Here is a 17,369-nt window from a genome sequence, read left to right as displayed (position 1 = left end):
CAGTGGTACTTAACATATTATTTCTTTTAGATATCACTATTTTATTGAGGCATGTGGAACATAGTTGAGCAGGAATTAGATTTAGGTAAAGAGGGAGTACCCTCTAACATATCAGAGTCCTCCATAGCTTGCACCTTTAATATGGACTATACCAAAAAATAAATGGCACCTTTATATGCCCAATAGCCAGGGTACTCACCACCTCCTATGACCCAGACACACAGAGAAACTGCTTTCGTCTCCTGCAACCGATGGTCAGGAAAGGAAGAGAATGTGGCCACACCCGGTCACATGGAGTGTAATGCAGGATCGCCCCTGCAGCCGAGAACAAGCACGCCAAACTAAACAGGCTGCACAGTAATCAAAATGAAGGAAGAACCTGACTGTTCACACATTGCCAGAGCCACATCTCACACATGTCGCAGCAAAAAACACAATAAAGCAATCATGTATACATCCCCCCTGTTCAATAATCACCTTCCGGAGATATTAGCCCTTGATTCTATACAGATAAAAGGAGCCACACTGTGACCCTGTCTTCTTGCGTTATCATTACATATATAAAAAAATTAAACAATCTTTCCAGAATCAACGCCGTGGAACAGGAACACGGCCTCTCAAGTTTGACAGTGTGTAGCATCGCTCCTGACATGGACTTGAGTGAAGAAAGCAGGCAGTGAAACTCGTAAACACTGATTGCTTAAGGAGCTGTTAATACGAGTCTGGATGGTTTCGCAGAAAGACTCTACCTGCATCTCCAGACCCTAACATTTGTCAATGCTCTCACTGAGAGGCTGACAAGACTACTTAAAACTCCAGTCCCATTCTGAAGAGTACTACCCTCCATAAGAGACTACTCTGAAATCTTCCAACACTTCTCTGCCATTCTCCTGTGACGAAAAGGCAAAGTATAACTGGGGGATGAGGGGAGTGGGGGAGGTATTTAAGCGTTTGGCTGGGGTGTCTTTGCCTCCTCCTGGTGGCCAGGTTCTGTATTTCCAACAAGTAATGAATGAAGCTGTGGACTTCTCCTCGTATTAGATGGAAAGAGAGAGTCTAGTTAAAATTAAATTTTCACGATTCGAATAAGGCATGCAATTTTTAACAACTTTCTTTTATCATCAAATTTGTATTGTTCTCTTTGTCCTTTGTGTTAAAAGCTAAACCTAGGTAGGCTCATATGCTAATTCTAAGTACTTGAATTGCCACTTCTTATCTCAGTGCATTTTAACAGTTTTTCACAGCTGCACTGAGCTAATTCATGTCTGCCATATAGATAACATAGTGCTCACTCCCAGGGAGTTATTTATTAGTCAGCACTGACTGGCTAAAACTTACATTCCAATACATTTATATCTAATTGAAAAAGTGAAATACTTGAGACGAGCTTTCGCTCTCCCAAAATGTTTAATTTATGCACACATATTGCAATGCAATGCTTGTATTTATTTGTCCAGTTTTTCTTGTAATTTAACTCCAAGAGAGGCTGTAGTACATTACGTGAATGCAGAGCTCCAGCACTCCTGCCCATTGATTGGTTGTTATGTACAAGAGATACAGCCGTCAGGGTTTTTTCCCTGTTGTGTATGCCATGTGCTGCTGGCAGCCATTTTACTCACCTCTCTTCCTGACTATGGTGCATTGTGGGGGATGCTGCTCATTTCCTGCACTTCCTTTTATGGCCATACTGGTGTGCATCATCCATGTGAGACAGGATGCAGTCTCAGAATTGTGATGTCATCACTTATTATTTAAAGGGCCTCTGTTCAGTATGCTTTGCCTTTGCGCTGTCTCAGACCTGTTTGTGAGAGTTCCTGTGTATTACCTGGCTGTCTGACGTCCTTCCTTGTTCCTGATCCCTGGCTTGTTCCTGACTCTGCTGTTTTCCTTGTTCCTGATTCCGGCTCGTCTGACTATTCGCTTTGGCTCCTGACTCGGCTCGTCTGACTACCAGCTCTGGTTTTGACTCCTGGCTTGTTATTTGACTTGTGGACTTTTTATTATTTTTTGCTATTAATAAAGGTGTGATTATTTTTGCACTTCTCGTCTCAATCTGATTCCTGGCACCCTGACAACAGCTAACTGGATTTCTGTATGGAATAGTTTTTTAGTTCTTGTTTCAAGGTAAAGACATGTTATTCACATTCTGTTTTGGATATGCTGGCATTTTAAATTATATTAGCACTATTACAGTAACATTTTGTTATACATGGACAGAGTAAGATGATCCCATTTATAATTTAACAAAATGACCATATTGGTAGTGCTTACCATGTCCTATGACAAATGAATTCCAGCAAAGCCGTCCCAGAAGCTGACCAATGACAGGAAATCTATGAATTGCAACACTTGGACTCTAAGATAGATAAAGAAGATAGATAGGTTACTTCTGCCTACACATCACATACATTTTTCAAAATAACTGGAAATCACTTAACAATCAGACACAGCAAGACGTGTGAAAAAGATTATAGACATTTTGTGCTTGATGGGAACAAAAGGGTGCAACAGCACTACACTAGCACCTAACAGCACCTAATCCAAATGTACATAAGCTGCAACACTGTAGGAGTCATTTATGCTCTCCAATGTACATGTCCTCAGACCTACATAGGAATGACGACGAGAAAACTCCATACAAGAGTCATGGAACATCTCTGAAATATTCGGAATGCATCCAATGATTTATCCAAAGACAGAAAAATTACTTCAGTGGCTTCCCACTTTATGAAATACCATCAATCCAAGACCTCTGAACTACAATGCTATGGTATACAAAAGATATCATTAGGTCTGAGGGGAGGTGATCTGGAAAAATCACTTCTGAAAATTAAAACGAGATGGATTTATTTAATGGACTGTGTTCATCCTAAGGGAATGAATGAATTAAACAATTATTCTATGTTTATATAGAAAAAAAAAATATTCTTTATTTTTTATTTATAAGTAGCTTAGAATGTGTTGGTAACACGGAATACATTCTAGAATTCATGAAACTTAGTGTAAATTCAATACCTCTAAGTTCAGTTACAAGAACAAAGGTATATACAGTATTTGAATTGTAACATCAAATCCCACCTACAAACTTCTGCACACTCCCCCCCATTTTTCCTTCGAGTAATAACCTTTTTTTAAAAAAAAAACCCACACTTTTTTCACGGTTAAGACATTAGCTCACAATATTTACCCCTTAGAATTAAGTACGAATATTACAGATTTATCATCACATAGCGGTTCTAGACTAAATATTAAACTAAATTCCGCAACCAAATAATCATTAGTTGCAAAATTAAGATACCCCAATTTTTTTCACCCCCCCCCCTTTTTTATTATTTATTAATTGTGATAAGTAAGAAATAATTACAAATTATTTTTTATACAATCTTTATATAACTTTTATGTTGTCTATCAGTCACTTTTATTTAATGCTTATGAATTATCCCCTCTTTTTTGATTTAAAGTGCATCAAGTTGTATGTACTTGACATATACCTTAATAATTTTATGATATGTACCACAATAATGTACCATAAGAATTTCATGAAATGTACCATAATAAAGTACTACAACAATTTCATGATAGATATCATAATAATGTACCTTAATTTCCTAACATAATGTTTCTTTTTCATCACTTATTCCCAGTAGTATAACCACACATTTACACGCTTTTTCATTATTATTTTTCATTTTGTGTTCACTTTCTCACAATTATTTTTGTCAATTCACTTCACAGTGCACATATAATGCTGGTAGCACTTCTTCTACTTAGGCATTACTATTTTTTCTCATATTTTTTCTCACATTTCACGTATATTTATTCATACACTTATAACTTTATATAGCCGAACAATATTTTCACATACACATCACCATAGTATTTAATCCCTGATCTCAATAGACAATAATCCCCTGTTTTATTTGTCCAAATACTATTAACACCGTATTACCTATTATGTATAATATCCAACTTTGTCTAGAGCTACTAACATAAATGGAAAGTATTCAATTCCTTTCTAATCATGCAACACGCTCCCTCAATTCTAGCCAAATCGACAAATATCCCTCAGTAACCAATCCTCTTAGTACTAACATTCAACCTGTTCAAGTCATGAGCCTCAAGATATCAGGATGGCTCAGATTGGTCACGGATTCAAAAAGAGGGAGGAGCTTAGGTGATAAACACCCGAAGGCACGAGCGCGCGCCACCTTCAAAAAAGCCGCAACTTAGACGGCGAAACATGTCAGGGGAGGGTGTTGGACCTCTTGTCAACCCCTATCTATTTTAATAGTGCAAAAAGTTTAGACCATTGAATTCCCAATATGGGCCCAGACCAATGATACTTAGGAGACTTTATTGCTACCGTAGAATTTAACTTTAATACAAAGTGTTACTACTTAGTCAATAGATACCAAGTGTGTTGTGAGCCAGATACGTTGTCCTTGACAATCCTAACAGTGGTTTATATACCAATACGTTAAACAAAGTACTATCTATCAATGCTAACTTAAATTTTGTGGTTGTAATAAGGTAGCTCAGATTTGAGCAGTGTGTAAATACTTTTGACACTTACTTGGGGCTAACAGCAGCACTTGATACAAAGTTCACTCGTGATGGTAGTTACCTAGTAGCAGCTTGATAAAATCTGAAACAATTGTGTACTAATACACACAGATAACAACAGGGAAGCTCCCTGTGCTGCTCAAGATTGCCTGCTAAATAATTTCAAGCCCACAGTGCTATCCAATAGATTACTTAAAAACTCCTTTTATTCCTTATATATTTCAATTGTATTACTTATCTACATAATAATATAACCTTTGGAACAGTATTATTAAACAAGGGTAAAAAGTCAAGTTGAATATACATGGGCCAAAATACAGGCTCAACGCCATTTTTGAAAGTGACCACTATTTCTGTAAGCTGAAAAGCATATAATTAGATAATTATATGGCGTAAAACTGATAATAATATCACAGTGTCTATCTTTAGATTTAAAGCCACACTCCAAGCTAAGTGCAATTTTATGATAATCGAATCAAGTATTAACATTACACTAGATGTCATTATAAATAATCTTTCAGATTTATACAAAAAACGATAACACAAGCTGGTGAAAAATTTTTTTTTTATTTCTTATTTAAAAGTGGACATTATGAGCCACTGACAAGAGACATAACATTATACTATGTGATATTGAATATTAGAATTTCACCAAGGGATCCAATTACTGGATATTACAGATTTGTGCACGTTAACATAAGCACCAATACAGTACAACAAAAATATATTAAGTTGGTTAAATATATAAGGATAACCATCTTCTGTTTAAAAACTGACAATACATGTTCTTTAAAAACAATCGTGTAACAAGTGGATGTTATGAATCATTGATAAGAGATACTCTGCCATACTAGAGTGTTGTTCAACAATCCAACACGAATGGTGAATCATACTTTACAATAGAACAATATGAGCCACTGAAAAAAGACTTTGTAGCAAAAAACTTGTGTAATTGAACTAATTTGAACCACTGATAAAAGACCCTGTGTCAAAAACTATTGGTAAATAATACAAAGGCTATGGTATCCACACTGAGCTAAGTATATCTATTATCCAGTGTAAGTGAAAATACACAACAAATCTACCTTTTACATATTTTAGCCACTGACAAAAGACACTATATGACAATATTTGTCTTATAAGTAGGGGTGACTTTATTAATTCTGGTTTGGGGATCCATATTATTTAGCTGACAATCTAGATATCATACTAACCCATACACAACTAAATCTAACCCCCTAATGTATCTGATGATCACTTTAATATTCAATACATCTACGTGTTAGCCAATACAAGCTCCACTGGTCTAAAACTTTTTGCGGTTTTTAAATTCTATGTTGTTGTTGTTTGTTCTCCAATTTTAAATAAACCAATAAAGGTTATATTTTAACTTCTATCACCTAATCATATCTCCCAACTTGATGGTATAATATCAGTTATTTATTGGGAGAGTGAAGTGCTATATAAATGCATACTTCTGTTCAACTTCTATGTTGATTTTGTCTTCATTTTGTGCTTGATGAAGGTAGCAATTTCAGGGGAGGCCTGTATCTTATCTTCATTACAAGTGAAACTCAGGTAAAATGAAGTAAACAGTAACGTCCAACATTCATAACCAGCACTCCAGATGAAATGTGAAAGAACTATCAAACTACCTCATCTTGTTTTTTATTAGATCACTTAAAAAAAAACTAGAATTTTACATTACAGAATGAGTTTGCAAAATACTCATCAAGGGCTAGATTACAAGTGGAGTGCTAAATTGTTGTGCGCCCGCAAACGGATGAGCGATAATTAATCAGTCATTACAAGTGGCTGGTTATTGCTACCACAAGCTCCCGGTAGCAATTAGCGCTTCTAAAATTAACCAAATGCCCCCAAAATACTGTAATAATGTACTTTATTAAAAAATAAAGATAGCAGCACTAGGCAGTATTTTGGGGCTAAAGTTGGCGGGAGTGGGGTGTAGCTTTTAATATTTAACATTTACAATGTTCTTCACATATATACATGTACAGTTGTGCTCATAAGTTTACATACCCTGGCAGAATTTATGATTTCTTGGCCATTTTTCAGAGAATATGAATGATAACACAAAAACTTTTCTTTCACTCATGGTTAGTGTTTGGCTGAAGCCATTTATTATCAATCAACTATGTTTACTCTTTTTAAATCATAATGACAACAGAAACTACCCAAAAGTTTACATACCCTGGTGATTTTGGCCTGATAACATGCACACAAGTTGACACAAAGGGGTTTGAATGGCTATTAAAGGTAACCATCATCGCCTGTGATCTATTTTCTTGTAATTAGTGTGTGTGTATAAAAGGTCAATGAGTTTTTGGACTCAAGACAGACCCGTGCATCTTTCATCCAGTGCTGCACTGACGATTCTGGATTCTGAGTCATGGAGAAAGCAAAAGAATTGTCAAAGGATCTGTGGGAAAAGGTAGTTGAACTGTATAAAACAGGAAAGGGATAGAAAAAGATATCCAAGGAATTGAGAATACAAATCAGCAGTGTTCAAACTCTAATAAAGAAGTGGAAAATTAGGGGTTCTGTTGAAACCAAACCAGGGTCAGGTAGACCAACTAAAATTTCAGCCACAACTGCCAGGAAAATTGTTTGGGATGCAAAGACAAACCCACAAATAACTTCAGGTGAAATACAGGACATGTGGTGTGGCTGTTTCAAGATGCACAATAAGGAGGCACTTGAAGAAAGATGGGCTGCATGGTCGAGTCGCCAGAAGAAAGCCATTACTACGCAAATGCCACAAAGTCTTCCGCTTACAATACGCTAAACAGCACAGAGACAAGCCTCAAACCTTCTGGCACAAAGTCATTTGGAGTGATGAGACCAAAATTGGGCTTTTTGGCCACAACCATAAAGGCTACATTTGGAGAGGCCTATGATGAAAGGTACACCATTCCTACTGTGAAACACAGAGGTGGATTGCTGATGTTTTGGGGATGTGTGAGCAACAAAGGCACAGGTAATTGATGGCAAGATGATAGCAAGATGAATGCAGTATGTTATCAAACAGAACCCCTCATTTTCCACTTCTTGCTTAGAGTTTGAACACTGGATATATTTTTATATCCCTTTCCTGTTTTATACAGTTCAACTACCTTTTTCCCACATATCCATTGACAATTCTTTTTCTTTCCCCATGACTCAGAATCCAAAAATGTCAGTGCAGCACTGGATGAAAGATGCAAGGGTCTGTCAGGAGTCCAGAAACTCATTGACCTTTTATACACGCACACTAATTACAAGCAAACAGATCACAGGTGGCCATTCAAACCCCTTTGTGTCAACTTGTGTGCATGTTATCAGGCCAAAATCACCAGGATATGTAAACTTTTGATCAGGGTAATTTGGGTAGTTTATGTTGTCATTATGATTTAAAAAGAGTAAACACAGTTGATTGATAAGAAATGGCTTCAGCCAAACACTAACCATGAGTGAAAGAAAAGTTTTTGTGTTAACATTCATATTCTCTGAAAAATGTCCAAGAAATCATAAATTCTGCCAGGGTATGTAAACTTATGAGCACAACTGTATATACAAACACACATATAGTGGGGCAAAAAAGTATTTAGTCAGACACCAAGTGTGCAAGTTCTCACACTTAAGAAGATGAGAGAGGCCTGTAATTTTCATCATAGGTATACCTCAACTATGAGAGACAAAATGTGGAAACAAATCCAGACAGACAATCACATCGTCTGATTTGGAAAGAATTTATTTGCATATTATGGTGGAAAATAAGTATTTAGTCACCTACAAACAAGCAAGATTTCTGGCTCTCACAGACCTGTATCTTCTTCTTTAAGAGGCTCCTCTGTCCTCCACTCATTACCTGTATTAATGGCACCCATTTGAACTTGTTATCAGTATAAAAGACACCTGTCCACAACCTCAAACAGTCACACTCCAAACTCCACTATGGTGAAGACCAAAGAGCTGTCGAAGGACACCAGAAACAAAATTGTAGACCTGCACCAGGCTGGGAAGACTGAATCTGCAATAGGCAAGCAGCTTGGTGTGAAGAAATCAACTGTGGGAGCAATAATTAGAAAATGGAAGACATACAAGACCACTGATAATCTCCCTCGATCTGGGGCTCCACGCAAGATCTCACCCTGTAGGGTCAAAAAGATCACAAGAACGGTGAGCAAACATCCCAGAACCAGATGGGGGGACCTAGTGAATGACCTGCAGAGAGCTGGGACCAACGTAACAAAGGCTACCATCAGTAACACAGTACGCCGCCAGGGACTCATATCCTGCAGTGCCAGACGTGTCCCCCTGCTTAAGCCAGTAAATGTCTGGGCCCGTCTGAAGTATGCTAGAGAGCATTAGGATGATCCAAAAGCGGATTGGGAGAATGTCATATGGTCAGATGAAACCAAAGTAGAACTGTTTGGTAAAAACACAACTCGTCGTGTTTGGAGGAGAGAGAATGCTGAGTTGCAACCAATACCTACTGTGAAGCATGGGGGTGGCAACATCATGCTTTGGGGCTGTTTCTCTGCAAAGGGAACAGGACGACTGATCCGTGTACATGAAAGAATGAATGGGGCCATGTATCGTGAGATTTTGAGTGCAAACCTCCTTCCATCAGCAAGGGCATTGAAGATGAAACGTGGCTGGGTCTTTCAGCATGACAATGATCCCAAACACATCGCCCGGGCAACGAAGGAGTGGCTTCGTAAGAAGCATTTCAAGGTCCTGGAGTGGCCTAGCCAGTCTCCAGATCTAAACCCCATGGAAAACCTTTGGAGGGAGTTGAAAGTCTGTGTTGTCCAGCGACAACCCCAAAACATCACTGCTCTAGAGGAGATCTGCATGCAGGAATGGGCCAACATACCAGCAACAGTGTGTGACAACCTTGTGAAGACTTACAGAAAACGTTTGACCTCTGTCATTGCCAACAAAGGATAAATAAAGTATTGAGATGAACTTTTGATATTGACCAAATACTTATTTTCCACCATAATTTGCAAATAAATTATTTCCAAATCAGACAATGTGATTGTCTGGATTTGTTTCCACATTCTGTCTCTCAGTTGAGGTATACCTATGATGAAAATTACAGGCCTCTCTCATCTTCTTAAGTGGGAGAACTTGCACAATTGGTGGCTGACTAAATACCTTTTTGCCTATATATATATATATATATATATATTTCTGTTTCCCTTCAGGCCTGCTCAGACATAAAACCCAATTTTTTTATTTCATGATTTTGATAGAACAAAAAATTTTAAACAACTTTCTAATTTACTTCAATTATCATATTTTCTTTGTTTTCTTGTTATCCTTATTTGAAAAGCAGAAATGTAAGCTCAAGAGTATGCACATGTCTGCAGCACTATATAGCAGCAGTTTTGCAACAATGTTATACATTAGCAGAAGCACTAGCTGGTAGCACTATTTCCTGTCCTGTAGTGCTTCAGGCATGTGCACGCTACCTACCTAGGTATCTCTTCAACAAAGAATAACATGAGACTGAAATACATTTGATAATAGAAGTAAATTGGAAACTTTTTAAAAATTGTATTCACTATCTAAATCATGAAATACATGTTTTGGGTTTAATGTCACTTTAACTATCCAGCTGTCTGTAAGTATTCAGGGCTGTGGGGTTCACAGTGACTTGGGATGTGTACCCTGTACAGTCAGAGTGTGCTCTGTTTCTGTGTTTTGTAAATAATTATATAATTCCTATCGCCCGACGCCCGGGACATGCAGTTCTGAGCGCAGGGCATGTGGGTTTTTTTCCCAAGGAGAACAGAAGAAGACCGCAGCCGGGTGTAAGGTTTTTTTTTTTTTATTACAGACAGTGTCTATCAGACAGATGAGCAGAGCGCAAATTATCCCGGGCGCCACTGGCGCATTCATTTTATTTCCCTTCTGTTCCTAGTGTCCCTTTTCACACCACCATACTGCCTTGGTCCTCCGCCAACCATCCGATTAATTTACTTACCATTGGCTGGCGGCGCCAATTTCAATCTAATTAGTGCCGGGGGTGAGTGCTACTAGCATGTGCGCATTACTTCAGTTAGAAGGCGCTGTATATATAATTCAGTTAGAAAAGTGCTGGAGAGAAGACAATGCTGTCATTGCGAAAGAAGCACATCATCTCAGTGGAGATCAGCGCACCAGTGGGAGCAACGTATCACAGCTGTGCATTAGTGGAGATCAGCGCACCAGTGAGAGCAGCGCATTACATTAGTGGGAAGCAGCGCATCAGTGGAGAGCAGCGCATTACCTCCGTGGGGAGCAGCGCATCAGTGGAGAGCAGCGCATCACCTCCGTGGGGAGCAGCGCTTTAGTGGAGATCAGCGCATCGCCTCAGTGGGGAGCAGCGCATCGCCTCCGTGGGGAGCAGCGCTTTAGTGGAGATCAGCGCATCGCCTCAGTGGGGAGCAGCGCATCGCCTCCGTGGGGAGCAGCGCTTTAGTGGAGATCAGCGCATTCGCATCAGTGGCGAGCAGCGCATTCGCATCAGTGGGGAAAAGCGCATTCGCATCAGTGGGGAGCAGCGCATTCGCATCAGTGGGGAGCAGCGCATCGCCTCCGTGGGGAGCAGCGCATCGCCTCCGTGGGGAGCAGCGCATCGCCTCCGCGGGGAGCAGCGCATCGCCTCCGCGGGGAGCAGCGCATCGCCTCCGCGGGGAGCAGCGCATCGCCTCCGCGGGGAGCAGTGCTTCAGAGGGCTTCAGTAAAGACCGGGAGAGCAGCACATCGCATTACCTAAGCTGGCCTCATTGAAAACCTGGATGCGCAGGAAGAAGAGCATCTATTCACCGGAGCTGTCACTGAAAGAGTTTAGAGTGAACCGGTAAGAGCCCACAGTCCTACTGTCCGCTGCAGCACTCTGCATATATAGTTTTTAATGGGGCTGCAAGTGCTTTTCAATGTAAAATTTAAGATCACTTGATCCCAAAAAGGAAATTGTAATCCTAACTTATTATGACCATATAATTATCACTTGTGCAATATTAATACAACCATAAATAAAAACACACTTAAAGGGACACTAAACCCAAACATTTTCTTTCATGATTCAGGAAGAGAATACAATTTTAAATAACATTCCAATTTACTTATATTATCTAAGTTGCTTCATTCTTTAGATATCCTTTGTTGAAGAAATAGCAATGCACATGAGTGAGCCAATCACACAAGGCATATATGTGCATCTATCAATCAGCAGCTACTGAGCATATCTAGATATGTTTCCAGCAAATAATATCAAGAGAATGAAGCAAATTAGATAATAGAAGTAAATTAGAAAGTTGTTTAAAATTGCATGCTCTTTCTAAATCATGAAAGAAAAAATTTGGGTTTCATGTCCCTTTAACTAAATATTGTATATATATGTGTGTGTTTATACTTACTTTTTTTTCTAACTGAAAATGTGTTTTGATGGTTATATTATTATTTTTCAAGTGTGATAGATAATAGTATGGTCACATCAGGAAAAAGAGGCATGCATTGAGTTGTGAAAGTGTACAAAAAAAAAACAGAATTTATGCTTACCTGATAAATTACTTTCTCTTGCGGTGTATCCAGTCCACGGATTCATCCTTTACTTGTGGGATATTCTCATTCCCTACAGGAAGTGGCAAAGAGAGCACACAGCAAAGCTGTCCATATAGCTCCCCCTCTAGCTCCACCCCCCAGTCATTCGACCAAAGGTTAGGAAGAAAAAGGAGAAACCATAGGGTGCAGTGGTGACTGTAGTTTAAACAAAAAAATTTTACCTGACTTAAATGCCAGGGCGGGCCGTGGACTGGATACACCGCAAGAGAAAGTAATTTATCAGGTAAGCATAAATTCTGTTTTCTCTTGCAAGGTGTATACAGTCCACGGATTCATCCTTTACTTGTGGGATACCAATACCAAAGCTTTAGGACACGGATGAAGGGAGGGAACAAGACAGGTACCTTAAACGGAAGGCACCACTGCTTGCAAAACCTTTCTCCCAAAAATAGCCTCCGAAGAAGCAAAAGTATCGAATTTGTAAAATTTGGCAAAAGTATGCAGTGAAGACCAAGTCGCTGCCTTACAAATCTGTTCAACAGAAGCCTCATTTTTGTGGCCCATGTGGAAGCCACTGCTCTGATAGAATTAGCAGTAATTCTTTCAGGAGGCTGCTGGCCAGCAGTCTCATAGGCCAAACGGATGATGCTTTTCAGCCAAAAGGAAAGAGAGGTAGCAGTCGCTTTCTGACCTCTCCTCTTACCAGAATAGATAAAAAACAAGGAAGATGTTTGTCTGAAATCCTTAGTTGCTTGTAAATAGAACTTTAAAGCACGAACTACATCAAGATTGTATAGTAGACGTTCCTTCTTTGAAGATGGATTAGGACACAGAGAAGGAACAACTATTTCCTGGTTAATATTCTTGTTAGAAACAACTTTAGGAAGAAAACCAGGCTTGGTACGCAAAACTACCTTATCTGCGTGGAACACCAGGTAAGGTGAATCACACTGTAAGGCAGATAATTCTGAAACTCTTCGAGCAGAAGAGATAGCTACCAAAAACAAAACTTTCCAAGATAACAACTTAATATCTATGCAATGTAAAGGTTCAAACGGAACCCCTTGAAGAACTGAAAGAACTAGATTTAGACTCCATGGCGGAGCCACAGGTTTATAGACAGGCTTGATTCTGACTAAAGCCTGAGCAAACGCTTGAACGTCTGGTACCTCTGCCAGACGCTTGTGTAAAAAGGATAGACAGAGCAGATATTTGTCCTTTTAAGGAACTAGCTGACAATCCTTTCTCCAATCCTTCTTGGAGAAAGGACAATATCCTGGGAATCCTAATCTTACTCCATGAGTAACCCTTGGATTCACACCAACAAAGATATTTCCGCCATATCTTATGGTAGATTTTCCTGGTGACAGGCTTTCTAGCCTGAATCAGAGTATCTATAACTGACTCAGAGAAACCACGCTTTGATAGAATTAAGCGTTCAATCTCCAAGCAGTCAGACATAGAGAAACTAGATTTGGATGCTTGAACGGACCCTGTATTAGAAGATCCTGCCTCATTGGCAGTGTCCATGGTGGGACAGATGACATGTCCACTAGGTCTGCATACCAAGTCCTGCATGGCCACGCAGGCGCTATCAGAATCACCGAAGCCTTCTCCTGCTTGATTCTGGCGACCAGACGAGGGAGGAGAGGAAACGGTGGAAAAACATAAGCCAGATTGAAGGACCAAGGCGCTGCTAGAGCATCTATCAATACCGCCTTGGGGTCCCGGGACCTGGACCCGTAGAGAGGAAGTTTGGCGTTCTGACGGGACGCCATCAGATCCAACTCTGGAGTGCCCCATAGCTGAGTCAGCTGGGCAAATACCTCCGGGTGGAGTTCCCACTCCCCCGGGTGAAAAGTCTGACGACTTAGAAAATCCGCCTCCCACTTGTCTACTCCTGGGATGTGAATTGCTGAGAGATGGCAGGAGTGATTCTCCACCCACCTGATTATTTTGGTTACTTCCGTAATTGCTAGGGAACTCTTTGTTCCCCCCTGATGATTGACGTAAGCTACAGTCGTGATGTTGTCCGACTGAAATCTGATGAATTTGGCCGCAGCTAGTTGAGGCCCATGCTTGAAGAGCGTTGAATATCGCCCTCAGTTCCAGAATGTTTATCGAGAGAAGAGTTTCTTCCCGAGACCATAAGCCCTGAGCTTTCAGGGAGTCCCAGACCGCACCCCAGCCTAACAGACTGGCATCGGTAGTTACAATGATCCACTCTGGTCTGCGGAAACATATTCCCTGAGACAGGTGATCCTGAGACAACCACCAGAGAAGAGAATCTCTGGTCTCCTGGTCCAACTGAATTTGAGGAGACAAATCTGCATAATCCCCATTCCACTGTTTGAGCATGCATAGTTGCAGTGGTCTGAGGTGTATCTGAGCAAAAGGGACTATGTCCATTGCCGCTACCATTAGTCCGATTGTCTCCATGCACTGAGCTACAGATGGCCGAGGAATGGAATGAAGAGCTCGGCAAGTAGTTAAGAGTTTTAACTTTCTGACCTCCGTCAGAAATATTTTCATTTCTACCGAGTCTATCAGGGTTCCTAGGAATGGAACTCTTGTGAGGGGGGAGAGAGAACTCTTTTTTACGTTCACCTTCCACCCGTGAGACCTCAGAAAGGCCAATATGATCTCCGTGTGAGACTTGGTTCTTTGAAAAGTCGACGCCTGAATTAAGATGTCGTCTAAGTAAGGCGCCACTACTATGCCCCGCGGTCTTAACACCGCCAGGAGGGACCCTAGCACCTTTGTGAAAATTCTGGGAGCAGTGGCCAACCCGAAAGGAAGAGCCATAAACTGATAATGCTTGTCCAGAAAGGCGAACCTGAGAAACTGGTAATGAACTTTGTGGATAGGAATATGCAGATACGCATCCTTTAGATCCACGGTAGTCATATATTGACCCTCCTGGATCATTGGTAAGATTGTCCGAATGGTCTCCATCTTGAATGATGGGACTCTGAGGAATTTGTTTAGAATTTTGAGATCCAGGATTGGTCTGAAAGTTCCTTCTTTTTTGGGAACCACAAACAGGTTTGAGTAAAACCCCAGTCCTTGTTCTGCAATTGGAACTGGGTGGATCACTCCCATTGTAAGTAGATCTTCTACACAGCGTAAAAACGCCTCTTTCTTTGTCTGATCTGTAGACAGACGAGAAATGTGGAACCTTCCCCTTGGGGGAGAGTCCTTGAATTCTAGAAGGTATCCCTGGGCTACAATCTCTAATGCCCAAGGATCGTGTACATCTCTTGCCCAGGCCTGAGCGAAGAGAGTCTGCCCCCTACTAGATCTGGTCCCGGATCGGGGCTACCCTTCATGCTGTCTTGGTGGCAGCTGCAGGCTTTTTGGCCTGTTTACCCTTATTCCAGCCCTGGTAAGGTTTCCAGGTTGCCTTGGGCTGTGAAGCGTTACCCTCTTGCTTTGCAGCCGGAGATGATGAAGCGGGACCGTTCCTGAAATTGCGAAAGGAACGAAAATTAGCTTTGTTCTTTGTCTTAAAGGGCTTGTCCTGAGGGAGAGCATGGCATTTTCCCCGGTGATATCTGAAATAATCTCTTTCAATTCAGGCCCGAAGAGGGTCTTTCCTTTGAAAGGAATGTTCAAAAGCTTGGATTTAGACGACACATCGGCCGACCAGGACTTTAGCCATAGCGCCCTGCGCGCCAAAATGGCAAAACCTGAATTTTTCGCCGCTAACTTAGCTATTTGGAAAGCGGCGTCAGTGATAAAGGAATTAGCTAGCTTTAGAGCCTTAATCCTATCCATAATTTCCTCATATGAGGTCTCCATCTGGAGCAAGTCTTCCAACGCCTCAAACCAGAAAGCAGCTGCAGTAGTTACAGGAATAATGCAGGCAATAGGTTGGAGAAGAAAACCTTGTTGAACAAAAATTTTCTTAAGTAAACCCTCTAACTTCATATCCATAGGGTCTTTAAAAGCACAACTGTCTTCAATTGGTATGGTTGTGCGTTTAGCAAGTGTAGAAATAGCCCCCTCCACCTTAGGGACCGTCTGCCACGAGTCCCGCACAGGGTCAGGTATGGGGAACATTTTCTTAAAAACAGGAGGGGGAGCAAAGGGAACACCTGGTCTATCCCACTCCCTAGTAACGATATCCGCAATCCTCTTAGGGACCGGAAACGTATCCATGTAAACAGGGACCTCTAGGTACTTGTCCATTTTACACAATTTCTCTGGGATCACTAAAGGGTCGCAGTCATCCAGAGTAGCTAATACCTCCCTAAGCAAAACGCGGAGGTGTTCTAGTTTAAATTTAAAAGTTAAAGTTAATGTATCTGAATCTGTCTGAGGAGGAACCCTTCCTGAATCAGAGACTTCTCCCTCAGACATCAAATCCCTCGCTCCCACTTCAGAGCGTTGTGAGGGTATATCGGATACGGCTACCAAAGCGTCAGAATGCTCATAATCTGTTCTTAAAACAGAGCTATCACGCTTTGCGGGTAATACAGGCAGTTTAGATAAGAAGGCTGTAAGAGAATTATCCATGACTGCCGCTAAGTCTTGTAATGTAAAAGAGTTAGACGCACTAGAGGTGCTAGGCGTCGCTTGCGCGGGCGTAACTGGTTGTGACACTTGGGGAGAGGCAGACGGGCTACCCTCGTTACCTTCAGTCTGAGAATCATCTAGGGCCACATTTTTAAGTGCAACAATATGATCTTTAAAATGTATAGACATATCAGTACAAGTGGGACACATTCTGAGAGGGGGTTCCACCATGGCTTCTAAACACATTGAACAAGGATTTTCCTTAGTGTCAGACATGTTTAATAGACTAGTAATATATACAAGCAGGCTTGGAAATCACTTTAATCAAATAAAAAACACAATTTGAAAAAAACGTTACTGTGCCTTTAAGAGATAAAAAGAGCACACAATTTTACAAAACAGTGAAAAATGCAGCAATTCTCCTGAAATTTTCACAATATGTACCTAAAGCCTTAATAAGATTGCACCACAAGTTTCAAAACGATTAACCCCTTAATGCCCAAACCGGAGCAGCCTAAAGCCAGCACCCAGTTAAAAATAGTATAGCACCTTGCCACAGCCTTGCTGTGGCCCTACCTGCCCTTAGGGATCAGATTTGGGGGAATATAGCTTCTATGTGCTATACTATCAGCTTCTACAGCAGCAGGACCCTCCATGTGAAGCAGCATGAACTTCTCTTCAATTCTAACTGTGCATCTGAGGCGTGAAATTAGGCCCCTCCCACTCTACTC

General features: G+C 40.8%; 1 protein-coding gene across 2 annotated transcripts in view; it reads right to left on the bottom strand.

The window, feature by feature from the left end:
* FANCC (FA complementation group C) overlaps positions 1-17,369 on the bottom strand; it is a 1,120,322-nt gene that overhangs the window by 1,061,598 nt on the left and 41,355 nt on the right. For both annotated transcript variants that reach the window (XM_053702420.1, XM_053702421.1), the window contains exon 3: positions 2,272-2,356. In XM_053702420.1, the coding sequence (XP_053558395.1) occupies positions 2,272-2,356 (85 nt within the window). The remainder of the gene's footprint in view (positions 1-2,271; positions 2,357-17,369) is intronic.

The sequence above is a fragment of the Bombina bombina genome, chromosome 2, assembly GCF_027579735.1.
Source record: "Bombina bombina isolate aBomBom1 chromosome 2, aBomBom1.pri, whole genome shotgun sequence".
NCBI lineage: Eukaryota > Metazoa > Chordata > Amphibia > Anura > Bombinatoridae > Bombina > Bombina bombina.
The sequence above is the reverse complement of the archived record's forward strand: the minus strand, read 5'-3'. Positions and strand labels throughout refer to the sequence as shown.